The 26949-nt window shown below is 41.0% G+C and overlaps 1 protein-coding gene across 15 annotated transcripts in view; it reads left to right on the forward strand.

Annotated features, from left to right (window-relative positions):
- Positions 1–26949, forward strand: part of SYNE1 (spectrin repeat containing nuclear envelope protein 1) — a 603546-nt gene that overhangs the window by 372515 nt on the left and 204082 nt on the right. For all 15 annotated transcript variants that reach the window (XM_075596504.1, XM_075596505.1, XM_075596506.1 and 12 more), the window contains 10 exons: positions 655–825; positions 4155–4481; positions 5150–5302; positions 6596–6763; positions 12793–12969; positions 13399–13545; positions 14863–14988; positions 15793–15969; positions 19794–20059; positions 21228–23388. In XM_075596504.1, the coding sequence (XP_075452619.1) occupies positions 655–825; positions 4155–4481; positions 5150–5302; positions 6596–6763; positions 12793–12969; positions 13399–13545; positions 14863–14988; positions 15793–15969; positions 19794–20059; positions 21228–23388 (3873 nt within the window). The remainder of the gene's footprint in view (positions 1–654; positions 826–4154; positions 4482–5149; positions 5303–6595; positions 6764–12792; positions 12970–13398; positions 13546–14862; positions 14989–15792; positions 15970–19793; positions 20060–21227; positions 23389–26949) is intronic.

The following is a 26949-nucleotide window of genomic DNA, read 5'->3' on the forward strand; positions in this document are numbered from 1 at the left end:
CGGTTGTGTAAAAAGGCTAAATCGTAGAACTGTGATAAGCTATCTCAGTTGCTTTTATCTATTGCATTTTACCTACAGATATAGCAAACCTTACCGCTTGCTTTACCACGAACGCAACGGTCGCAGGCCTGGAAGGATTAGCCCTGCGGGGGGTCCCATTCAGAAGCATGAACCCCAGCACGGCTACATCTGTAGATACAGCAGACAATGAAAATATAAAACAAAACAAAAATATATAGAAATATCATTAAAGAGCTTTACAACTATTTTAATTTGGTAATATTCCGCCAAGCTAGAATAAAGGATAATTTAACCTTAACCACACTGGGTGGGAGGCCTTCTCGTGTGCAGCTTCAGATGTCTGCAACTCACTACTGCCAGAGCTCAGGTGTATATATCGTCTGTATCACTGTTTCCTGCTCGGTGTAAGACCTACCTCTTCTTTCTGGCATTTCCTGTCTAACAAAACAATTGTATATAATTTTAATTTGTTCAACTGTATTACGATGACGTCTTAAATCAAATAAATGATGATGATGATGTATAGATCAAGTTCCCAAACTCTTCATAGGGATGGACACCCTTATAGAATAATCTAAAATAGCATGTTTCAGTGTTTAAGCAATTCATTGTTTATTTATCCACTCAATAAAGGAACAAATGAAGTTCCTGGAAGAAGAGATCAGAAATGTAGAAGAGTCCGACCTGGCCATTAGGTCCTACGCAGACTGGTGTGGAGAAGCACAAAATAATTTCAAAAATGTTACAACAGATATTAACGCGGTAGATAAATCCGCAATGGAGAAAAAAGTGAAGAAGCTGGAAGTAAGTGTGTGGCTCATAAAACATTGATGTTATTGTGAACTGTATATTAAAAAAATTGAAAATGTCTTTAATGTTGCAGTCTTAATTAGCAACACGTGGGATCTTTTCTATAAAGTGTGAATGTCCCAGATCAGCGCTATTACACTTTAGAGAATAAGGCACATTATGTGGCTATGAAATGAAAACATTTCACAATCAAATGGCTTTCCTTCTACTATTACTGTATATTGTGAACATGTTGTATAATATAGAGAAAAGGAGAGGGCACAATAGGGTGGATGACACCTTATATTGCTCAACATTTGCATATACTGTATATTTAATATTCATGTACCTACTGTACATCTGAATCTGAACAATAATTAATAGCTCTATAGAGAAATGCGCACACACATAATGTATATAGTATGTACATATGTGTATAAGGGAAATATGTGTGCTGATGATTACCTGCGTGGCTTACAGGAGGCCTAGGTCTCCACCGCTGGGAGCCTGGGGTTGTCTCGTTCCACTGGTTCAGTGCCTACACCTGAGAGGGATCCTAGCGCAGCAGGATAACCCCTCACAAGAACCAATGACAGTAAAATAATACACACACAGGTTATGTAAAAGGAGTATTTACTGAACACACAATACTATGGTTTAACTATACCCACACAGGGTAACACAATGTCATGCACGACCCCCAACATACAATGCCCACACCATAAACACCACTCTGGTGGAACCCCTAAAGTACTGAGGTGCCCTGGGCACCGAACCACTGGTATCCACAGAGCCAGGCCCACCCAAAGAGTGTGTGGAGTACCGCTACCCACTGTGTATTGCCGTTGGTCCATGTAGAGTACCTTCCTGGTCTTAGGCCAGACCAGGCGACTTAGATGGTAGATCCGCCAAACTGCAATGTGGTCCCACACTGCGGTCTGCTGAATCCTCTCTCTCTCTTGTCCTTTGGCGTCTGTCTCTGGAGGCAGCTCCAGCTGGAGGGTGTCCCCAAAAATATCTATAAGAGTGCCTGTGGTCTGTTCCCAGACCGCAAGCCACAGCTCACCACGTGGCGTCTGTCACCGGTGCACTAACCTGACACTGATATGCTAATGAGAGCTTCCTATCTGGGGATCTTCCTGCAGCCCAACAAGTTATAGCGGTCAGGGTCTAGCTGGGGCATAAGGGGGTATCTGGCCTAGTCCAGCGGAGCGCTTCTCCCTTGACCTTACCTTACCCCTTGCTGTCCTTCTTTCGACTGAAGCGCGCAGTCCTCAGCGCACCAAATGTATCCTTATGCTTGACGGGCATTCCCTTCTCCCTATTGGCTAACACTGCCCCACGTGGTATACAGCCCCTGGGGCTGCTGGGACATGTAGTCCCGTGCGTAGCCTGGTAATGGCCGCTGCACTAATGGTGCACTGCGCATGCGCAAGACTTCCATTGCGCACGTGCGACTACCCGAGATGGCGGCCCACGCTGTCGGTGTGCGCCGCGGTGCTCCGGTGATCCGGTCGCCAGCCTGCAGCCTTCCCCCCGCCTGGCCAGAGGTAAAGGGGGACCCGGCTACATATGTATATATACTGTGCGCGTATGTATTTATATATAACATTTAAATCTCAAGAAGAAATGTATACCAGAAAATAAACAGATTTAGGGCCTCATGCAGACAGCAGCGAATTTAAAAATTGGAGAGTTTTAAAAAAAGTAGCTTTTTTGGAGAGTTTTATTCTCCATATGCAGAAATGTGCGAATTCTGCAATGTTTGGCATTAATGCGTGTGGAGAGTTAGAATTGGAGAGATGCGCGCTGCAGAAATGTGTTAAAAAAAAATCGCGCATTTTTTTTCCCCTTTCCTATAGGCGGCGAGCTCCATGTAATTGCCAACTTTTCTTGGCGAGGCAAATACTAGCAAATCGCGCCATTTTCTTGGCGCGAACAGCCGCTAGATGCCGTTCGCGGCTCTCTGCATTAGGATATTTTTAAAACTGGCGAGATGTAGGTTCTCGCCAGCCGCGCGGCAAGATTTTGAAAACGAAAAAAAAAAAATGGCGCGTTTTCCGTAACTCGCCATTTTCGGCAGTTTTCTGCGCGAATTTCCCCCAAAAATGGCGAGATTTGAAATAGCGCTGCTCTCTGCATGAGGCCCATAGACTTGTAAATAAAGGTATTTTCTATTGTAACATACTTGGTGTAATATCTTTATTCACAATTCTATGTTTGTCTTTTCTGGTGCTAGTATACATTTCTTCTTGAGATGTCCATTGTTTGTACTGGTACTTAAATCCTTTACCAAGCACAGACCTGCCTCGTGGGCCCTACCTAACAAGTGAGTGCTACCATTTTGTATAAAAAAAGGTGAACCATTGGAGTGCCTGTCCTCTATTTGATTCCTGTATCCCTACACATTTGTATGGTATGCACCCTACAGTATATTGAATCCTTCTGTAACCGCATTGAAAAAAAATAATATATATATATATATAATATATATATATGTATAATATATATATATATATATATATATATATATATATATATATATATATAGATAGATAGATAGATAGATAGATAGATAGATATATATATATATATATATATATATATATATATATATATATATATATATGTATATGTATGAGAAAGAATGACCTAGGCGCAAAAAAAACAGAGAGAGAAAGAAAAAAAGAGAAAAAGAACCATCATAGGGTAGTATGTCAGATTATCAGAGTAACAAATTGGTGAGATATGCACTTACAGCCATTTAGATTTGTATCAGCTTTTTGTCCGCTTTGTAACAGTATGTAACATGTATGTATATACATGTATGTATATATATATATATATATATATATATATATATATATATATATATATATACACATATACATATATATATATATATATATATATATATATATATATATGTGTGTGTGTAAATATATAAAAGTGTGTATACAGTATATAGATATATGTATTTTTTTTTCTATCTGTTTTATGGCCGTAGCACTGGACCGTTACTTGCACATACTGGAGTGCCAGTGACCTCTTTCTATATATACTGTTGTTAATTGTTTAATTATGTCTCTCTCGCTGTTTTATGTGCTCACCTCTTCTATATATGTTGTGCTGTTAGTGTTAATGTTACAGAGCTTGAGAAAAGACCTAGGGGTCTGAAACCTACGTCGCTCTGGTGTTTGTCTGACTGCCTGTCTTTTTATTAAATTCATGTTTTTCTATACGTGAGTGCTGCAGAGTCTTTTTCTTATATATATATATGTTTTTTAATTTAGCCATCAAATATTATTTACAGTAGAAATTAAAGGTTTTTTTTCCTCGTCTAGTTTCTACTAAGTGACATGGATAAGGGTCACAACTTGCTGAAATCAGCCCGTGAGAAAGGGGAGAGAGTGCTCAAGTATTTGGCAGGAGCAGAGGCTGACCAGGTTGAGAACGAGGTGCGCAGCCATGTGGAGAAGCTGGAAGAATTGACAAGTTCAATAAGAAGGGAGCACACATCCTTGGAAAAGAGCTTCCACCTGGCAAAGGAGTTCTCGGACAAGTATAAGGTCCAGGCACGGTGGCTGACAGAATATCAAGCAATTCTGCATACTGCGGTGGAACCCAAAATCGAGCTATATGAAAAGAAGGCCCAGTTTGCCAAATACAAGGTGATGTACAGTATACAGTACGCTTTTGTCTAGCTGTCTTTACAAACAATGGGTCCTACAAATTAAATGAATATAGCTAAAGGTGATACCCATTAGCAATGATGGGGTTAATCGTAGCTGCAAGTTTGCAATATACTGTATCTCATGGTTGCAAAAGCATGAAGGGTAGATGAATACAACATGTAATTGTAGAATATTTCATAGATATGCTATCAGAGAAGACTGGTGCAAATGAAAACATTTGCTCCATTTTACCTTATGATACTGTACAGCAGGGGTGTATAAATTGGGGGAGGGGGGGTGGCGCAAGATTTTCTGGGGGAGAGGGTGCGCCGCTTACAAAGGTCCCACCCAAAGCATTTAAATTGTCCTATGGAATAGCACTGCTTAGTAAATATGGTCTGTATACTTGCTATGTGTCTTCATGAGAAAATGAGCAAAAGATTATCTACAGTATGAAGATGTATAATTTAATACCTGTTCTAAGGTGTGTCTCCAGACGTTGATTAACGAAAATCTACAGGTTTTTTTTAAGCCTGGTGGGTGATTTTAAATGCTATTGTTAAAATGATAGCCTATTTACCTTGTTAAGTGTGGTCTTCAACTACTAATGTGGAATAAAACTGTTGCAAATAGATGCTTTAATATATTTTTGTTTGCATATGCAGTCAATACAACAGACGGTTCTTTCACATGAGCCTTCCATAAAACTGGTCAGTGAAAAGGGTGAAGCCCTACTGGAGAGTGTCCATGATGCTATTGTGGGGGAAAGAATTCACAAGCTTCAAAAAGACTATCAGGAACTTTGCAGCTTAGCCAAGGTAAGACAGATGCTTTGTTCTCTATAAATGGAAAACGATGTAACGTAAAATGAAAACTGATAATATTTGTAATAGATAACCCATGGCAGGAAGTGTGTTCCTGTTATGGTAACACACAACTTTAGTTCAGAAATGGCAAAGGAAGGTCGTGATAAATGAATGCTATAAGTGGCAACAATACTAAGAATTGTGATGACATTATGCAAATGGAAACAAACATTTGTAGCCAGCTATAGCCTTATACATAGGATTTAAAAATGATTAGAGTAAATAGTTCTCAGTTCTCGCAACTTTAGAAAACTTTAGTAAAACTAAGGAAACTGTATAAAGAACTGTTTCTTAAAAATTAATTGTAAGAGTGCTTTGGTTAAAAAAAACAAAAACATTTCTCAAAAAATAATTGGCGGTATACGTTGGCATGGCATTATTAATGTTCTTACGTACTTTGCACTTGACAATTTTGACACATTCATGGTGCACAAAGTGGCGCATACTTGAAGCTTAATATGACTTATCATTTATATATGTGTGCCATAGACAACGTTCAAACTCCGCCTCTAACCCCACTCCCTTGCATCATTATTTTCTTTATGAAAGAAAAACTCACATTGCACAACACATATAAATGAGTTTCATACATTGACACATTAACTTGCGATTTTTCTGTGCCTCTCTTTTACCTATAAACCCCTAAGCCTGATGGGACTGAGAGGTGTTAAAATCTTATAGTGTAGTTGTGCATGTCTATGAAAAACTCATTATAAGTATAGAAGCTATTCATTACATATTTTTGCTTTATTTTGTTTAGAGCAGCACAATATGCAGTTGAGAATCTTGTGTTGCCCAACTAAAGGAAGCAAAATGAATACCATTGTTTTAGTTAAATAAATAACATGAGATCATATACAAAATCCCTCACACAAGAAGTCATTGGTGGGTTATATAGTACATCATACATCACCAGAGTCTCTAGGTGCCAATCCTTACATGATGCGCCATACATCCATACGACTCCAAGGGGGTGATTTCTGTAGAGGTGCACACATTACTACATTGGAAAATGGGTCACTGGCCTTCATTCTCTGTAGAGATTAAGCAATTGTATGCATTTTATAATTTGCAATGAAATTGGATATACATTTATTTGAACATGGAGGGCCTCCAGCTTCTGAACTCCAATAACATGCATTTTCTGATAACCTCATTGCTGTGTGTACTTGCTATCTTTAAAAAAAAGCTATAGATAATGCTGAAAACGCAATAATTTGGTGTGATGTATATGTACTTAAATAGGCATGTGTTGGAGACCTAGAAGAGAAAGTCAAGGAACATGAGTACTATAATTCTGAGCTGCAAGAAGTGGAGAAGTGGCTGTTACAGATGTCCAGCAGACTGGTAACTCCTGACTTGATGGAAAGAAGCAGTTTGGAAACAATAACTGAACAGCTGGCAAATCACAAGGTACTGTATGTGTACAGTAAGCACAGATATGTACAGTAGGTAGAACTTCATTAAAGCTGGATGATATTCACTGGTGACAATAGCCTGTGTAAAATCAATACTTACAATCATACTGGCCAACATGTAAAATCTCCTATCATTGATATAATGGAATGAAAATGAGAGGTAGCTCTCCATCTTCCATTGACTTGAATTTAAAAATAACTTTAAATAAATAGAAAGTAAAAAAATGTAATTGTTTCAGTTGTAAATGATCTGTGTTGTTTTGGTGCACTGCCCTATTTTCCGCTCCAAGATCATATATCATATTTTTATTTTGGTTGATGGACAGCTCTAAAATTATTCAAATGCAACAAGCTTGTTGTTTACATTTCTTCCATGGCGCAGAATGCTAAACATTAAACAAGCAGGTTTACACCACCTCACACCTGATATTCGATGCAGAAAAAAAAGGGAGAATCCGTGACTCAATTTATTATATCCCATTATAATATTTGCATGAGGTAACTCCTCCCTACATCCTATTGACACTCCCGAAACCGTAAGCTGATCCACACTGAACAGAATTAGAGCAAGGTATGTTAAGTTACAAAATGGAACAGACTCTCCATGGAGCTAAATACAGATCAACCCCGTTATAACGCGATCCGTTGCAACGCGAATCCGCTTATAACGCGGTGCAAGCGTGGCTCCCAACTTTCGGATTTATGAATACTTTACAACACGATTATTGGTGTCTTAAATACTTTATTGTACAATGCATACAATTGTACATTATTTCTAACGCGATCCGCTTTAAACACGATGTGATTCTTTGGACACCAAGCACAGCGTTATAAGGCGTTAAGCTGTTCTAAGGTAAGTGTGGAGAAAAGTATGTGTGTTTTGAGGCTTTGCACCATTTTTTGGAGCACAGTTGCATCAAATGTAAGAAACTATTTCTTATACATATCTATCTGGTGCAGATTCTTAGAGGCCAAAATGTTACTCTATTTTAAACTTAGTGGATTTTTTGAATGCAAATTGAAGGGAAACAAAGAGTCACACAGAGGTGCATATTTTTGTATTGCTCATTATCATCTGTGTGTCATGTGACTTCTCAATAACTCAATATTTTTGGCACTTTACATATTGCATGTTGGTGCAAATGGGGCAGAAATTGGAGCAAAGAGCTTTGTACATTGACACATTATCTAAAATTACCTTAATATGTTGGCTAACCAATCTTGTGCTCATGTTTTTTAAATCTGGCTCAAAAAAGGTTTCTTTAAAAGTCTGGTGGCTAGTGACTAATTGGTCAAATAAATCCTTTGTCTGAATAAACAAATCCAATGTTTAATCATTGAAAGGAATTAAAATTGTACAATGTCCTGGAAAAGTTAGTCTGATTAAATGACCCATTATCTAAACTACCATTGTGAGAAAGAGAAAATAATTGTAACTGCAGTGGCTCTTCGAGGCCTTGCAGGCCCCTCTGGCAGTGAAGAGGTTAAAGCTCACATTGTGGTCAAATCTTTAAAAGTCAATAGGAATCTCAGGCCCAGATCCATCGATGTCCATCAAGTCAGGGCTCATAACTGTTATCAAAATCCATAAGGCTGAGGATAACGCAAGTCCAGAAATCTAATTATATGCAAAAACAACAGCCATTAGTGATCTCATTAGCATAGACTTAATGCCATGTTAAATTAGCACTGCTTCATAAGCAAGTCTTACCCAAAGGGGGTGTAAGGCTAAGGACCCGCTGCGGTAGGAGGCGCGTGCGGCCGCATGCGCGCGGGCCACCAGCACCTTACCTCCACTTTGGAGGTCCCCGCTGGCTACTTCCGACATGGCTGACTGCGTGCTGTAATGCGTCAGCCGGCCGAAGCTATATGCTTCTGGTGATCAGAAGCGCTGACACATCACGTGGTGCACGAGTCAGCCAATAAGGAGGGAGGGAGTGGGGGAGGGGAGGAGGAGGGAGAGGAGGAGTTACAAGAAGGATAGAAAATGACTGATGCTGGACTCGTACTAACTAGCAGCACTCAGCTTGTGAGAAACTTTGCTGGACTCGTTCTACATAGGGCTGGAATCCACTAATCTGAGTAAAGCTCAGAGTATTTAGGAGGGGATGTGAGAACTAGACCTGTGAATTCTGTGAATGCGTTTGTCCTGCAATAAAACCCCGCCTCCCCGACCCGTTTTGGCCACGCCCCCGCGCCGAAAAAAGTCAACCGCAGATCGCGGTGCAGTGACTTGCTAGTGACATCCAGACCCTAGTTGTTTTTTTAAGAGAAGATCGCAGAGGGAAAGAATCCTATAAATAAAAATATGATAGTTAACTGTGGTCTTACACTCATCCAGACCCTGAAAAATACCAATTTTTGGGTCTGGATGGGGGTAAAGCCAATTTTAACTATGATCTAACTCACATCTTGGTAAAGTCCTGTGTTAACGTTGATAGAGCTCTGTGGAAATGTGTTGCTAGTGAGAAAACCTCTTTTGCATATCACCATTATAGTCAACGCTTAAAAACAGCATTTAACACTGTGTTATAGAGCTTTGAAGACATCTGTTAGCCCTTGATGCTGTAATGGGGGTCACACCTTTCCACTCAGAATAATGTCTCACAACGAGATTATTTTCTCACACTAAATGAAAAGCATCTTGTTATGAATTTGTATCTGTAGAAATGGCCTTACATCCTTATCAAAGGATATTGTAAGTACAATAATAAAAAGGGAAGTCGAGAGTAGTATATAGTAATATCTATGATTTACTGCATACAATAATAATACTGAATAAGTAGATGATATAATCTGTTACAAAAAGCAGAGTTCAATTCTTAGTTACATATGCTTGCTCATACATACCACCAAAAGAGTATCAATGTCAGTCTCGCTAGGCTCTCTGGTCTGTTCTCTCTCTCATATCATGTCAGATACCCTGATTTATATTCCGTATGTATACGTCACAGTGCTAAAAAGTTATATATGTATATATGTATTTGTAGTTATTTTTGCTGTATATGCCTATGCCTAGGGTGACCAGTTGTCCCGGTTTAGCCTGGACAGTCCCAGTTTTTCATGTGATGTCCCGGTTTTTCATGTGCTGTCCCGGTTTCCAATTAATTCTCAAAATGTCCCGGTTTTTACTTGGGGTCCCAGCTTTTGGGGCTGCGGGGAGCGGAGGATGCTGGCTGCCCTCCCAAGCGGGCGAAGGGGGGGGGGGGGCGGAGATAGCAGGAGAATGCGGGCTGTGATTGGAGGATGTGGGGGGGCGGAGTTTTGACGAGGTGCTGCAAGCCGGGCCTCCCCTTCCCTCAGCATTACCCCCCTCCCTTCTCTCCTCCAGTAATGCCGGGTACCCCCTTCCTTAGGCTCCACCCCTCTAACCCTCCCTTTAGGCTCTGCGGGCCTGCCAGTCTCTCATCTGCACTGGCTACCTATGCTGCTCCAGCAGCCCATCCACGGGCCCCAGGTAACCCACATGCCCTCTTATACCCCCCTCCCAGGCACCTTATCCACCCCAAGGGGGGAGAGAGGCCTTATTTTTGTGTATGTTTGCAGAGGTGGGCTTATTGTGTGTGCATGTGTCACTGAGTGCGTGTGTCACTGTGTGTGTATGTCACTGTGTGTTTTACTGTGTTTGTGTGTCACTGTGTGTGTGTGTGTCACTGTGTGTGTCTGTGTCACTGTGTGTGTGTCACTGTCTGTGTCACTGTCTGTGTCACTGTATGTGTGTGTGTGTGTCACTGTGTGTGTGTGTGTCACTGTGTGTGTGTGTCACTGTGTCTGTGTGTGTGTCACTGTCTGTCTGTGTGTCACTGTCTGTGTGTCACTGTGTGTGTGTGTCACTGTCTGTCTGTGTGTCACTGTGTCTGTGTGTGTGTCACTGTCTGCGTGTGTGTATCACTGTCTGTGTGTGTGTGTCACTGTCTGTGTGTCACTGTCTGTGTGTCACTGTGTGTGTGTCACTGTGTGTGTGTCACTGTGTGTGTGTGTCACTGTGTGTGTCACTGTGTGTGTGTGTGTCACTGTGTGTGTCACTGTGTGTGTGTGTGTGTGTCACTGTGTGTGCGGGTGTGTGTGCGTCACTGTGTGTGTGTCACTGTGTGTGTGTGTGTGTGTGTGTGTGTGTGTGTGTGTGTGTGTGTGTGTGTGTGTGTCACTGTCTGTGTGTGTGTGTCACTGTCTGTGTGTGTGTCACTGTGTGTGTGTGTGTGTCACTGTCTTTGTGTGTGTGTCACTTTGTGTGTGTGTCACTGTATGACTGTGTGACTATGTGTGTGTGTGTCACTGTGTGTGTGTGTGTCACTGTCTGTCTGTGTGTCACTGTGTGTGTGTGTCACTGCCTGTGTGTGTGTGTCACTGTCTGTGTGCCGCTGTCTGTGTGTGTGTCTCTGTCTGTGTGTGTGTCTCTGTCTGTGTGTGTGTCTCTGTCTGTGTGTGTGTCTCTGTCTGTGTGTCTGTGTGTCTGTGTGTCACTGTGTGACAGTGTGTGTGTGTGTGTGTGTGTGTGTGTGTGTGTGTGTGTGTGTGTGTGTGTGTGTGTGTGTGTGTGTGTGTGTGTGTGTGTGTGTGTCACTGTCACTGTGTGTGTGTGTGTGTGTGTGTGTGTGTCACTGTCACTGTGTGTGTGTGTGTGTGTCACTGTGTGTGTGTGTGTGTGTGTGTGTGTGTGTGTGTGTGTGTGTGTGTGTCACTGTCTGTGTGTGTGTCACTGTCTGTGTGTGTGTCACTGTCACTGTGTGTGTGTGTGTGTGTCACTGTGTCACTGTGTCACTGTGTTTGTGTGTCACTGTCTATGTGTCTGTATCCTCCCCTCCAAATTCCATCAACATGGCTGCGCGACGTCACGTAATGCACATTGCTATAACAATGAGATGCTCCATGACGTCACGCGGCATCAAGTTGACATGACAACGGGACGTATTATGGCGCCGAGGAATCATGTGATGCCATACCGCCTGATGTCAGTGTCTCGTTGTCATGGCAACGGGGTGCGTCACGTGATGTAATTTGTTTTATAAATAATTTTTTTATGTGTCCCGGTTTTTCATTTTGAAAATCTGGTCACCCCACCTATGCCGTAACTATGTGTTAACTGAAGTAAGCGCATCATTAAGTCAATAACAGAGCTCTGTGGATCTGGGCCTAAGTGCGATAGTTCCCATGATCAGCACTATTACAGTTAAATAAATAATAAATAACTGCCGTTGTGTCTCAGCAATCTTCCATGTCATCCCAAGTTGTGCTTTTAAAAAAAAGATGAAATTATTAACCCCATCACTGTACATATTTCTCCATTCCTAAGTTCGCGCTTACAGTAGCGGCTATGGCGATGGGGTGCAGCGCCAAAACAAAGGGATGAAGTCCGTCGCGGGTGCCCATAGTGGGCGCGACTGCGACGGTGCTGCGCAGCGACATGGCGACCAAAATTGCTGAAGTCAATGTATTTTGTGTTGGTGTGCGGCCGCCGCGTGACGTCAGCATCACGTGAAGCGGTTCAGCGAATAATGGCGAACTGCTCGCATGACATCACGGGCCACACCTCCACTATGCCCCCTGTCACCCTCCCGAGGTCTCGTGCCCCAAATGCAACTATCGCTATGGCGATGGTGACATCAGCGGTCGCGAGCACGTCGCCGCTACTATAAGCGCAGCCTAGTCAATAACCTTAAGCAAATATATTCAGACATAGTTCTTTTCTTTTAATATATGAACGTGTTCCTACGTTATAAAGATTATGGCCTGGATTTATCAAAATGCTATATGGGGTATCGCGCCTGTTCTAGCAGTAACTGACATTGACTTGAATGGCAGATACCGCAAGAATGGGTGCAATACAACGTATAGCGCTTTGCTAAATCCCGGTCTGTGGCCCATATTAGCAAAGTGGAGCTTTTCTATTGGCATACTGTATTGCCAAAACGGCGTCCTGTGGCAAAGCACTGCTTATTAAATATGGCCCTGCTGGTGCTATGAGAAGTTTTCATCTATTTCTGAAGTCCTTTTGCTGGTGTTAATAGTTCTAAACCTTCACAGGCAATGATGGAGGAGATTGCTGGATTTGATGACCGTTTGAACAGCCTGAAAATGAAGGGCGAAAACCTGGTTCTGCACTGTGCTGGGCATCTGCAGGCAAAGTTTAAGCAGAACATACAAGCCCATTTGCAAGGGACAAGAGACAGCTACTCAGCCATTTGTAGTACTGCCCAGAGAGTGAGTATTGATACAATGCTAATGTTGGGGAAATCCCTCTTGTAGTTTCAAATTACAGGAAGTAATAAATGTGTAATACTATAGATAACCCATGGCAAAAAGATGTGTCCATGATCTAATGCAGGGGTAGCCAACTCCAGCCCTCAAGGGCCACCAACCGGTCAGGTTTTAAGGATATCCCTGCTTCAGCACAGGTGGCTCAATTAGTGGCTAAGTCAATGACACCTGTGCTGAAGCAGGGATATCATTAAAACCTGACCTGTTGGTGGCCCTTGAGGATTGGAGTTGGCCACTCCAAGTCTAATGAAATTTGTCATAGCTCTACTATATTTGTTAGCACTGGACAAGTCCTTTGAACACAATTGTATGTTGCTTCTTTCAATGGCTACTACACGTGGCTAATATTCCCTTCCCACTGTTTGTTTACAGGTGTACTTAAGCTTGGAAAATGAACTCCAGAAGCATGTGAGTCACCAAGATACTCTGCAGCAATGCCAGGCCTGGTTTTCCACTGTACAACCAGAGATAAAGCCTGGCTCCAAAGCCCCACTTAGTCTGACTGAAGCAATTAAACAGGTAATAAACCAAACATGTTAAGCAAAAAGAACAGCTTCTGCTCAGCTAGTAGGTTGTATGTTGTGAGTTGTGTGAGGGATGCATACTGGGATAAAAAACTGATGACTAACAAAAATAAGTAATCCCTATAGTGCGTGCACTCAGCCTGTAAATTGGAACTCTGTTTTTCTAAAAGAGATGAAACTTCATCTCCACTAATAAGTAATTTTATTTAATCAGCACAAAAGTTATTTTTAAAACCTAATTCAACAATTAGCGTATCAAAGTAATCTTGTATGTAAACAAGGATAAATTGATAAGGGTTAGCCACTATTGATCAAGAGTATCTTAATCCTCATAAGCATCAGTAAATTACTAAGTGTACTCCTATAACACAGGAGAATGGTGAAGTGATACGTGTAAGTGATTTTAACCAATTTACAGGCTGAGTGCACGCACTATAGGGATTACTTCTTTTTGTTAGTCAATAAACCAAACATACATTAAAAAACAAAAACACCTATCACCTGTATTAACCTATCGGACTTATAGCTGTCAATATGGTCCTATGTAATACTTCTGATTTAACATGTTCCCTTGTTATTTAGTGGTGTCAGCCAGGTACCTATTTAATATGCTATTTAATAATTTTTAATAATGGGGGTGCTTCCCCATGTTGAAGTGGTCTTCGCTATTCAAATAAATGGGACTAAAACCGTCTCTGTCACAGGTTAGCACTTCACAGAATATTTAATAAGGATCCAAGTCCCACATCCACAAAAGGGTGCAAAGCTTTAGAACAACTTTACTCCTAGACATATGAATGGGAGTAAAGTGCTAAAATTTAGCACCCTTTTGTGGACCAGGGTCTAGAATTGCTATAACCAGCATTCCTCCCTTAGATTCACGATGCCTCTCACACCGCCTTGCGGGGAGATGCACCGACCTTCAATATGACTTTCTGCACTGCGATCCCAAGTTAGCCGGTATTCAAATCAATAGCCATAGAGCTGGATCTGGATCAGAGATTAGTGAAGCTCACTTTTAAGCTTAAAAGGGGGATACTTTGAAGGCTGATATTGTCCTAAATAATGCATGACAACAATATTAACCTTAACTGTCAACCTAATGGGGACACATGCTTTCCACATAAAGCTGTAATATGCAAAAGCAGAGTGATATTTTTGACCTGGAATCAAAATATATTTAGCTCTGTTATACTGTAACTATATAAACAATCCCTGTATTTGATCCATGGAGTCAGGATAACTGAGCTCTCCATAGACAAATTACAGGAAGATATACTTTTCACTGTGTATTACATGTGCTTTTTGCCAGGTTAAACATTACAGAGCTCTGCAGGAACAGGCGAGCACTTATTTGGATCTATTGTGCACCACGTGTGATTTGTCAGATGGTGCAGTGAAGAATGCAGCAACAGACATCCAACAAATAAAGCAGACCGTAAGCACTTTGGTTCTTTTATTAGGGTAGTTATGTGTATGCGCCAGGAAATCTAAATCCTGTTTAAAAAATGTATTGCCTTATTGTGATAAATCAATATGCCTTCTGGTTAACAAACACTGTGCTTCTTCCAGCTTTGCTCATATAATATTATTAATAAAAATTAGACCATTTTTGTTGTGATAACTTTAGTGGGATAGCATTTTTTTCATTTATCTAGTTGCACCCAAACAAGAGACTTCTAAAGTCTGAAAAGGTCATGCATGTACACACACACACACACACACACACACACACACACACACACACACACACACACACACACACACACACACACACACACACACACACACACACACACACACATACATACATACATACATATAGTATATAAATATAAATACACATGCAATATAAGCAAAGCTGAAATACGCCTGTTTTTTTTTTTACTTGATGGCTACCAAAATATCAATGATCAAATATCAATTAACAAAAACATTATGGTCTATTCACCAAATTGTGATATGGGTTATCAATTATTAATGACTTAGTCTGACTACTGAAATCTACACATTAAATGTAATCAAATAAGGCTTTTGCGTAAAATCCATTACAACCAAAACATATTTGTAACCAAAATTCGGAATGGTAGTTACACGTGAGTGCAAATTGATTGAGAAACATGGCTTGCAAGAACAAAAAACTGCACTGTAATTGCCAACCAATTTTAGATTGTTTTAGAGCCTGCTAGTTATGCTGGGGTCCTTGATAAACGTGTGTCAAAGTGTATTATCACTTCTACAGATTGAACAAAAGATGATGCTCTCTCACGATCTGGCTCATGGCTGGGAAGAAATTAAACAACTAAAGGCCGACCTTCAAGCATACTTCCAGGAGGCAGGTCAGCAACTAAAAAACATGAAGCGGAGACGAGCTGAACTGGAGATCAAACTTGCACAGAACATGGTATTGCAGGTTAAGGTAAGTGGAATTCGTTTATTTATACAGTATGCACACCTTTCTACCTGTGGCATATATATCAGCATATTCAGTTTGTTTATAATATTTTATCATCGAGATATTTTAGTGTGTTAGATTATTTGCTGAATCCATGATCGGTAACAATAAAGGAATAACGCACCAGCCACTCTCGCTAGTGCTTGCACCATGAATAACTTGAGACCATACTTAATGTTGGAAGAAAAAAGATCAGCTTTATTTTAACAGCATCTGTTAAAAGCTGACGCCAGCCCGCCAACCTACACCATTTAACAAATAATGAGATTTTTGCCAAGCCGGCAATTGGCCGCACTCTAAACCCTGCCCCTTCATCAAAGGGATGAGGGGGGAGGGGGGGAGAATCCTTAGCCATCCTTCGGCTGCATACCCTGCCCTATGATACATGCCAACCCCAGTAGCAGCTTAAGCCACAACCCTAAAGCTGGCACCATGCTGCTGATTGGGAATGGCCAGCCTGGCCATAAAGTCGGTGCCTACAGCCTGACAAGCTGTTCATAGGGCTCTATTTAGGGCAGACCCTACAGTCCTCATAAGTTCTTCGTATCCCTGAGCTTGGCTGGCGGGGCAGCTCCGCCATGACGAGGAGACATAATACTGTTCCTACTTGATGCAAAACAATGTTACACATAATATGCCAGATATCGTAATACAATAAACCAAATAATTTGGGGATGGGTGGCTGGGAAATTCCTTTAACTCTGATGCTGCCCTCCTCTCTTTATACCCTAAGGGTTATATGATCAGATTGTGTATGGTCAGTGAGTGAAATGACCCTGCCATGCGCCCCAAGCTTATCTCCTCATTGATTTTCTCCCGTACCATGTGTGTCGGATGGGGTGGAATTCCTTTCAATCTGCATCCCACCTCTGGAGGCCCTCTCTTTGTTTGCTCTCCTGTTCCCCCTTGCCATTTGGCTGCCTGGGAGGGGACCCATCCCAGTTACCTGCCTCCTTCTATGTAGCCTTCCCCAGCCCACGTGGGGGAGGGGAGTCAGCCGACCCCCAGCTCACAGATCCAGGCCATCGCTGACCTTATGAACCAGACTGCCCTATGCTGTGGCCTCTTCTTGAATTTGCATTGTACAGCAAGAATAAATACTGAGAGAAAATAAATACATGTTATATTAGTTTGAAGGGCTTGTGAATGGTCCCACTTACATTATTCAAGGGGTGAAGGCAGAGATGATTGTAGTACATCAGTACATTGAGCAAGGCTAGTTATGGGCTCTTTCACTCATGTTCTGGTTTTTTTTTTTGGTTCTAAAAAAATGGTGTTTTAGTTTTAAAAATGTTAAAGGGCCTATGCTCTAAGCGTTCATAAGCCACTTATCAACCACTTGTCGGCCAAAATGCATATTACAATTCTGTAAGCATTGATAAGTGGGCGATAAAATAATGAATCGCCAACATTTTGAACCTTAAAAAAAAATCGCAGAGTGAGAGGCGATAAGCCACTTATCGGCAGTTTCTGAAACTCGTGCGAATCTTGTAGCCGTGATTAGCTTATCAAGGCCTATTGCGGCTCTAGAATGGCGAGTTTCTCCCAAAATCCTCATGCAAGGAAAAGTTGGCGTGAAGGTGGTGAGAACCTGCTGGGAAGCAGCGAGACAGGACTTAGAAAAGAAAATGCTTTTATTCTGCATTGGATTGATGCCGGGAGTCTCCGGAGCTGATATTTATTAATACCAGCACCGGAGCCCCCGGCTTGAATCCCATGCAATAAAAATGCATTTACTGTCAACTTCATTACATTAGCGGCTAACCGCCTTCACCTAGAATAAACACTAATACCCGCCTCCTCTACCCCCACATGATTGATACCAGAGGCCGCGGGTGTCTGGGGGTCCTCAGGTGGTCCCTGCCGGTGTCTGGGGGACCTTGGCTGGTCCCCGCGAGTGTCTTGGGTCTCTGACGTGGTTCTCGCGGGTGTCTGTGGGTCCTCAGGTGGTCCCTGTGGGTGTCTGGGGGCCCTCGTGTGGTCCCTGCAGGTATCTGGGGCCCTTGGGTGGTCCCTGTGGGTTTCTGGGGACCCTCGAGTGGTCCCTGCAGGTGTCTGGGGCCCTCGGGTGGTCACTGTAGGTGTCTGGGGGTCCTCGTGGTCCTGTGGGTGTCTGGGGGACCTCGGGTGGTCCCCGTGTGTCGCCGCTGGCCTGCGGTACAGTACCAATCCTGTGTCCCAATTTTTTTTCAATACATTTAAATAAATACACCCTGCTCCTCTCCCCCAACACATACAGTACTGTAATAAGCAAAATAACTATTATCCAGATATGGATAATAGCTCATTTGCCCATTATTACATCAAACATTAACCAGCCAGCATAAATAAAGTAAATTAACTCTTCTACTTACCCCTGCCATCATGAAGGGCAGACTCATCAGCATACTACAGGGCCATGTCCTCAGTTATTAGAAAGAATACAAGGGAAAAAAAACAATCTAATGGCACCTAACCCTTTAATCACATTAGCGGTTAATAACCGCTATAGTAATTAAGGGGTTAACCCACCCTCCCCCGCTACCCACCCTGGAGGCCTAACCATCCACCCCAGTTCCACTATACTCACACTATAAGGATTGGGACCCCTGGACACCTGCGGGGACCACCTGAGGGCCCCAGACACCCGCAGAGACCACCTGAGGACCTCCAGACACCAGCGGCCTCTGGTATCAATCATGTGGGGGAAGAGGAGGTGGGTATTAGTGTTGTTGTGTTTTTAATGTTTATTGTGGGTAGCAACTGTTTTATATACATTTTATTACTAGTATAGATGAGCAGGGGGTCTCCTGAGCAGAACCCCATTGATGTCAGGTCCGGAGTCCCCATGCTTCCCGAGATACAGGCCCTGTTATGGGGTGCCGGTATCTCCTATGCATTTAAATGTCCCGCATCACGTGACCATGGGAATAAAATGCATAGGAGATAACGGGGCCTGTATCTCAGGAAGCAAGGGGTCCCCGGATCTGAAATCAACGCGGTTCGACTCCGGAGACCCCTTGCTCATCTACACTAGTAATAAAAATATATTAAAAAACATTCATTTCGGGCGAGATTTGCGCATGGAGAGGCGGCTCCCTCTGTGCAGCTCTCTCTGCAGCTGAAAGGAATCGCTGGATAAGGCCTTTTCAGAGAGGCGATCATCACGCCGCTGGATACTCTCCCATTTTGTGAATTTTGCTATCACAGGTAAACAAGGCTTTCTGAATACCATGATAGCAGCGGTCAAAAAACAGGCGATTTAAATGGCCCGGCAATTTTTTTAGTGAACGCTTAGAGCATAAGTCCCTAAGTGTTTTAATTCTGGTTTTGCCAAAACACAATTTACTTGGTTTTGGGTTTGTATTTATATAAAATTATGAAAAAACTCAAAATAGGCAGAAAAATGCTAGAACAGGATGCTAAATCATGGCAAAGGGCTAAAATAAGTATAACGAATAGGAAACTATTATAGTATAACTGAAAAACAAAATAATTCAAAGAGATATGGTGAGAAAGACCTATTGATTGGCACTTGTGCTGATATTTTGGTTCTAAATACATTTGAGGTTTTGGTTCTAAAGGGTTTTGTTTGTATTTGGTTTTGAAATGTAAGGTTCTGGTAAGTACTGATTTAACACACCTAGTTTTACTCATCTCTAAGCAAGGCACCATTCTTATAAAATACCTATCCACCTATATGTTAGAATCATATTTCAAGTAATATATTTAACACCACTATAAAATATATAGAATTTTAAGTTTGTGCTAAGCTTTATACCTCATTTACCTATACTTTTATGCCTTAGGAGTTTAGCCAAAAACTCCAGCCCAAACAGAACAAGATTACGACCTTGACTGAACAAGTGAACAAATTGACAAACGGGCAGGAGTCCACAGAACATGCGGAAATCGGAAAATTAAGCAACAGATGGCTTGATTTCTGCTTTCAAGCAAACAAGCTACTTCTACAGAGGGAGGAGGATCTTCAAAGAACAAGGGATTACCATGAACGCTTGAACACAGTAGATGTTTTTCTGGAGAAGCTTGCCACAGAATGGGACAACCTAGCCAGGTAAATAGGTGTATCATTCCACAATTGTAAAAGTATTTAATAGTGACAATAGGGGTTGATAGTAGCCAGGTGAGCAACATAGGTGGAGAACACAAAACATCTACAGAACATTCTTTTCTTTTACTTTTCCTTCAAATTATGGAGCACTTGTGGTGGGTACATATAGAAATCAGCATGTGCAGCATGTTTGTATTCTAGGGTGGAGGAGAGAGGGAATTGTTATCATTTGAACATGAATGCTTTAAAACTTTATAAACAAAGGCAAACAAAGTTCAGTCGTATTAAGTCTATATTAGCTCAACTCGATTAACTAAATGTTTCAGGATAAAAAGCCCTCTCGCAAAAGTCAAAACATTGTGGGCTATATTTACTAAACAGTGCAAATTCACGAGACATCTTTCAGCAGCGCATGACACTTCAAGTCCAGTTGACTTAAATAGTGTGCCAGGTGTCTTATAGCACCAGAAGGTGTCTTGTAGCCTAGCACTGCTTCGTAAATACTGGCCTGAGTCTCAATATGCCAAGGTGTTAGCTGTTTTAACTTTATTTTTACACTTTCTTTGGTATCTATTTACCATAATTAATTATTTTTGTATATTTGTGTCTGCTTTTAGAGCTTCAACACATGCTTTCTGGATAGTAACTACAGAGTTTCATAATACTGGGGCAAACCATAAAAATAAAATAATTTGTTTATAGATTTGGAGAATTTTGTGAATTTTTTTAGGGTGTTACTGGTAATTAGTCGCAACTTTATAAGTTGTGTTTAGATCAAAGATCATTAAAGATGGGATTGCACTTTTAAGTGAATACCGTTTACGAGATCTAAAGTTCACATGCATTTTTATATATACACCTTTATTACCATAATGACACTGGGGGAATGTCTAAAGGGAAAGCACTTTGGTAGCCCTTAGACCTTTTTGCTTGTGTCTAAGCAAGATCAGAAGAAAGAGAACATTCTCTTCTGTCCCCCACACCACGGGGTGTATTTAAGCAATGTGATATCTTCACTCATGGTCATGTGTGGCAGAATTTTCGTGGCACTGCCAGAAAGGGTGAAAGTTTTTAAGGAGTTATCTGTAAATAGGAGGAGCTTTAGATTAGGGTTAGGGTGTGGGCTTTGTTACCCACATTTCTATGTTCATATTTCTCATTCTACCAACAGATCTGACACTGAGAGCACAGCTGCACATCTTGAAGCCTTGAAAATGTTAGCATCTGTCTTGCAAGACAGAAGGTTTGCTCTGGAGGACCTCAAGGATCAAAAGCAGAAACTGATTGAACACTTACATGTAGATGACAAAGATTTAGCCAAGGAGCAGACCAGCCATTTTGAGCAACGTTGGACTCAACTTGAGAAACTTGTGAAAAGTAAAATTCTGACTTGTGTCACAACATTGGAAGAACTGAGCTTAGTGCATTCCCGATTACAGGAGTTAACAGAATGGGCTGAAGATCAGCAGCCAAGCATCTCTGAGGCTTTAAAACAAAGTCCCCCTCCTGAACTTGCTCAGAATCTATTAATGGATCATCTCACTATTTGCAGTGAAGTAGAGGCCAAGCAAGTATTCCTGAAAACCTTGATAAAGGATGCTGATAGAATTATGGCAAACCTAGGGCTTAATGAAAGACAACAACTTCAAAATGCTCTAGCAGATTCACAGAAACATGTGGACTGCCTTAGTGACTTAGTGAACCAGAGGAAAAAGCACTTGAATAAGGCATTGTCTGAAAGGACACAGTTTCTTATGGCAGCTTACCAGGCTTTAAACCAAATTCGGCAACATGAAAAGAAGGTTATGTTTCAGGAGCACATTTGTTTGCTTCCAGAGGATGTGAGCAAGCAATTAAGAACTTGTAAAAATGCCCAAGCTAGTTTGAAGGCCTATCAGAGTGACATAAACGTACTTTGGAATCAGGGCAGAGAGTTAATGAAAGAAGCCACTGAACAAGAAAAGAATGAAGTTTTGGGAAAACTACAAGAACTTCAAAACATTTATGAGAGTGCTTTGCAGAAATGTGGGCAAAGACTCATTGAACTTGAGAAGAATATTGTTTCCAGGAAATATTTTAAGGAGGATTTGGACAAAGTGTGTCATTGGCTAAAACAGGTAGATGTTTTAATGTTTCCAGAAATTAATTTAATGAATGATGATTCAGAACTTCATTCTCAACTCTCCAAATACCAGCAAATACTTGAACAGGCTCCTGAATATGAAAATCTTCTACAATCTTTGCAAAGAAATGGCCAAGAGATCCTGCCGTCACTTAATGAGGTTGATCATTCTTATCTTGATGAAAAATTGAACTCTCTACCACAGCAATGTAATTATGTTGTTGCCTTGGCAAAAGAAAAGCTTACAAAGGTACAGGAAACAATCTACATCCGTAAAGAATATGCTTCATTGATTGAATTGACAAGCAAGGCTCTGAAAGAACTAGAAGATCACTTTCTACTTATGAGCAAAGTCCCTTCTAATATTTTAGCTGAAGAAGTTGTAACACTTCAACAAGACTACGCTTCTCTTCTAAGTGAAGTTTTGAACCTTGGCACCGCCGTTAATGAACTCAATCAGAAAAAGGAAATTTTCCGCAGCACCGGGCAGCCATGGCTTCCAGAAGAAATGTTGCACCTTGTTTGCCATTATCATAAACTTAAAAGACTCATAGAAAAGAAAGTTAGCCAACTGGAAGATATTGCAAATGCCTATCGGAAGCATGAGGATCTTTGTTTAAAGCTGAACATAAAATTTGAGACTTTGAATGCGGAGCTGGATCAAGTTAAAAAGGAAAGTCTCCCAGCAGAGGAAAAGCTGAAAAGCTATCGTACATTAGCAGCCAGTCTTCAGGATGCAGGAATGCTCCTTAAACAAGTAACTGAGCATTTAGAAGAACTTTCCCCAATGCTTGAGCCTACAGCTTTTGAGATAGCAGATCAACAGATTCAACAGTGGCACGAACAATTAAAGCCCTGGCACACTGTTATTAAGGAGAGGATGGGCGAATGTGAAAACAGATTAGTGCAGAGCATAGATTTTCAAATTGAAATCTGCCGTACCCTTGAATGGCTGAGACACTCGAAAGTGGAACTTAACGAAGCTCTGCATTTGGATGGGAAACTTGAAAGCATCCAGGAGGAGATCAGGAAGCTACAGCTCCAACAAGAGGAAGTTGTGTCAAGTCTGAGAATAATGAATGCTCTGAGTAGCAGGGAAAAGCAGAAGTACATAAAAGCTAAAGAGCTTGTTCCTTCCGATCTGGAAAACAGTCTTGCCGAACTATCAAAACTTGAGAGAGAAATCCAGGAAGCAATTAATGTTAAACAGGTCTGTTTGTTTTTCATATGACATGGAAGATACCTGCGTTTTATAATGCTAATTTGTTTTCTCTTTTGAGGTTTGTGGTGCATTAAATTTGCACTCATTGTGGGTTATTTGCTTTAGCATCTCTAATACTAAGGGCCTCATGCAGTAAGCAGTGATATGCCACTTATTGCCAGCTTATCGCCAAAAAAAAAAGCATACAGCAATTCAGTAAACCCCGATAAGCCGGCGATGAGAGCAAAAATGGCAGGATTTTTTTGCCAAGAAACAAAAAATCGCGAAACGCGCAGCGGTAAGCCACTTATCCGCAGTTTTTCAATCTCGCTCAATTCTAGTAGCCCTGATCAGCTTATCGAGTCTGATCGCCGCTCTAGAATTGCGATTTCCTCTCCAAATCGTCCCGCCATAAAAAGTTGTCAAGAAGGTGGTGAGAAGCTTGTGATCTGTCGAGATGGCACTTATTGTAGAATTTTTTTTTTCTTCCTGCATTGGATTGATGCCGGGAGACTCCGGAGCTGGTATCCATTACTATCACCACTGGAGACCCCTGGCATGAATCTGATACATGACAAATGCATTTGCAGGCAGCTTTCTTACCTTAGCGGCTGACTGCTAATTCAATGAAGGGGTTAACCACCTGTGCCGTGCATATTGTGGGTAGCGGGGGTGAGTGAAGGTGGTATTTGGCCCTTGGTGGGTGTTTAGTCCTTGCGGGTGGGGTTGCGGGTGGTTTTAACCCCTTCATTACCTTAGATGTTATTACTGCTAAGCTAATGAAGGGGTTAACCCCTCCCACTACCCACCCGGTAGGCCTAAACACCCATCCTTGGGGCTACTACCCCTTCACCCACCCCCGCTACTCACAATAAACAAAAATACACACAACCAATAACCATTACAGTATGTAATAAACACCAATACACAACCCACCCACACATCCCCTGTGCGCCCACATAAAATCATAATTTAATTTTTTTATACACAGGATTAATACCAAAGGCTGGCGAAGGTCCCTGGGTGGTCCCCACGGCTGTCTGGGGGCTTCGGGTGGACCCCGTGGGTACATACAGTACAGTAATGTGAAAACTATCTATTATCCAGATATGGATAATAGATTATTTGCCCATTATTAAACAAAGCATTAGCCAGCCAGCAGAAATAAAGTAAACCATTCTACCTACCCCTGCAATTATGAAGGACATCCTCGTCCGCATACTGCAGGGCATGTCCTCTGTTGCCAGAAAGAATACATAAAAAATACAATCTAATGGCCGCAAACCCCTTAATCACCTTAGCAGTTAATAACCGCTATACTAGGCCTAACCACCCACCCCAGACCCACTATACCCATCCTGTACCCATTGATTGGCATAGTATTATATAATACCCACACAATATGGGCATGATTAGGTACTATAGCAGTCAATGGTCACCCTAATACAAAAGCATGAATGTCCAAAATACACAATAATAAAACATATACAACAAGCACCTAAACCCCCAGAAACAAAAATTAAAAGCACTAGCCAACCAAGCATTTACCTAAATAAAACCACTAGGCATTCAATGAAATAATTAAAACCACTAGACAATCAATTACATAAATCATACCACTAGCCAACAATACATTTAATACATAAAAGTAGTAACCAACATAACAATTAATTAATACAACCACAAGGCAACACATAAATTAAAACCAGTAGCCAACTAAATACATCATTAAATAAAACGCTAAGAAATCTGTCAAAAAAACAATAAACAAGCCATCACAATTCAAAACATTTTAATCTAAACAATAAACAGAAATAGAGACTATAACAGTCAAAAGAAGAAATGCATTTGGCCAAAAATGCATTGGCTACCAATGTATTCACCTGTACCCTAAACAGGCACAGATTAATACATTAGCAGTCAATGGGCAATGAAAAACATTTTTTTTTAAATCCAATCAAAAAAACAGTAAAAATAAAAGTATATACATTCAATATTTATCTTACCTTTAGATGTGTTGGCCCTCCGAATCCTGGGGAATAAGCAAGCTCTAGTACCGTGACGTCATGAAATTCAATCCAACACCATCCACCGTGAAGATACGGAACAGGTAACCAAATTCTACTTTCTTTAATTTTCTCTCATCTTCTTTCTTCATCTGTGATTATTTCTTTATTTTCTTTATCTTCTGTCTTTATCTTCTGTCTTTATCTGTTAATCCAATAACCCCATGTTAAATCCACGTTGTTGACACGTCGGCTTCTTGAGCTCAAATGAGACGTCACGGTCTTAAATATGGCCTGTGATGTCACATTTGGTCGGCATATGGTTCACACGCCATCTGATTGTCTGTGAAAACCATGTGCCCTTTTTTTTAAATGTTTAATGTGACGTCATGTAAAGGGACGGAAGCCAGCAAATCAGAATGTCTGTGCTTCATTTCCCTTTAACATGACTTCACAAAATCCAACATGGCTGCCATCACATGGTACTTCAGCCAATCAGATTGTGAGAACTATATCCCCAATCTGATGGGCTGACGTACCATGTGACGGCAGCCTTGTTGGATTTTGTGACGTCATATTAAAGGGAAATGAAGCACAGCCATTCTGATTAGCTGGCTTCCGTCCCTTTACATGACGTCACATTAAACATTTAAAAAAAAAGGGCACATGGTTTTCACAGACAATCAGATGGCGTGTGAACCATATGCTGCCCAAATGTGTTGTCACTGGCCATATTTAAGGCCATGACGTCTCATTTGAGCTCAAGAAGCCGACGGGTCAACATTGTGGCTTTAACATGGGGTTATTGGATTAACAGATGAAGACAGAAGATAAAGAAAATAAAGAAATAATCACAGATGAAGAAAGAAGACGATGAGAGAAGATTAAAGAAAGTAGAATTTGGTTAACTGTCCCGGATCTTCATGGTGGATGGTGTTGGATTAAGTTACATGACGTCAAGGTACGAGAGCTTGCTGATTCCCCAGGATTCGGAGGGCCAACGCTTCTAAAGGTAAGATAAATATTGAATGTATGTACTTTTATTTTTACAGGTTTTTTTATTGGATTTGTTTTTTATGTTTTTCATTGCCCATTGACTGCTAATGTATTAATCTGTGCCTGTTTAGGGTACAGATGAATACATTGGTAGCCAATGCATTTTTGGCCAAATGCATTTCTTCTATTGATTGTTATATTCTCTTTCTGTTTATTGTTTATATTAAATTGTTTTGAATTGTGATGGCTTGTGTAATTTTTTTTTTGGACAGATTATTTAGCGTTTTTATTAAATGATATATTTTGTTAGCTACTGGTTTTAATTTATGTGGTGCCTAGTGGTTGTATTAATTAATTGTTATGTTGGTTGACCAAAATATATTTAAATATATCCAGAAATACATGTATTCTTCTATGTGAGATGACTAGTGAAAATAAACCTGCAACAACATTTTGTAAAGAAAATACTTTTTACCAGAATCCTCCAGGGGAGGAAATAAATTACGACTATTCCAGTTTCTTAAAGAGCAAGAGCGCGGACTGGACACTTTTTCTATAGAGGAAATAA

The sequence above is a fragment of the Ascaphus truei genome, chromosome 4 (assembly GCF_040206685.1).
Source record: "Ascaphus truei isolate aAscTru1 chromosome 4, aAscTru1.hap1, whole genome shotgun sequence".
Classification (NCBI taxonomy): Eukaryota; Metazoa; Chordata; class Amphibia; order Anura; family Ascaphidae; genus Ascaphus; species Ascaphus truei.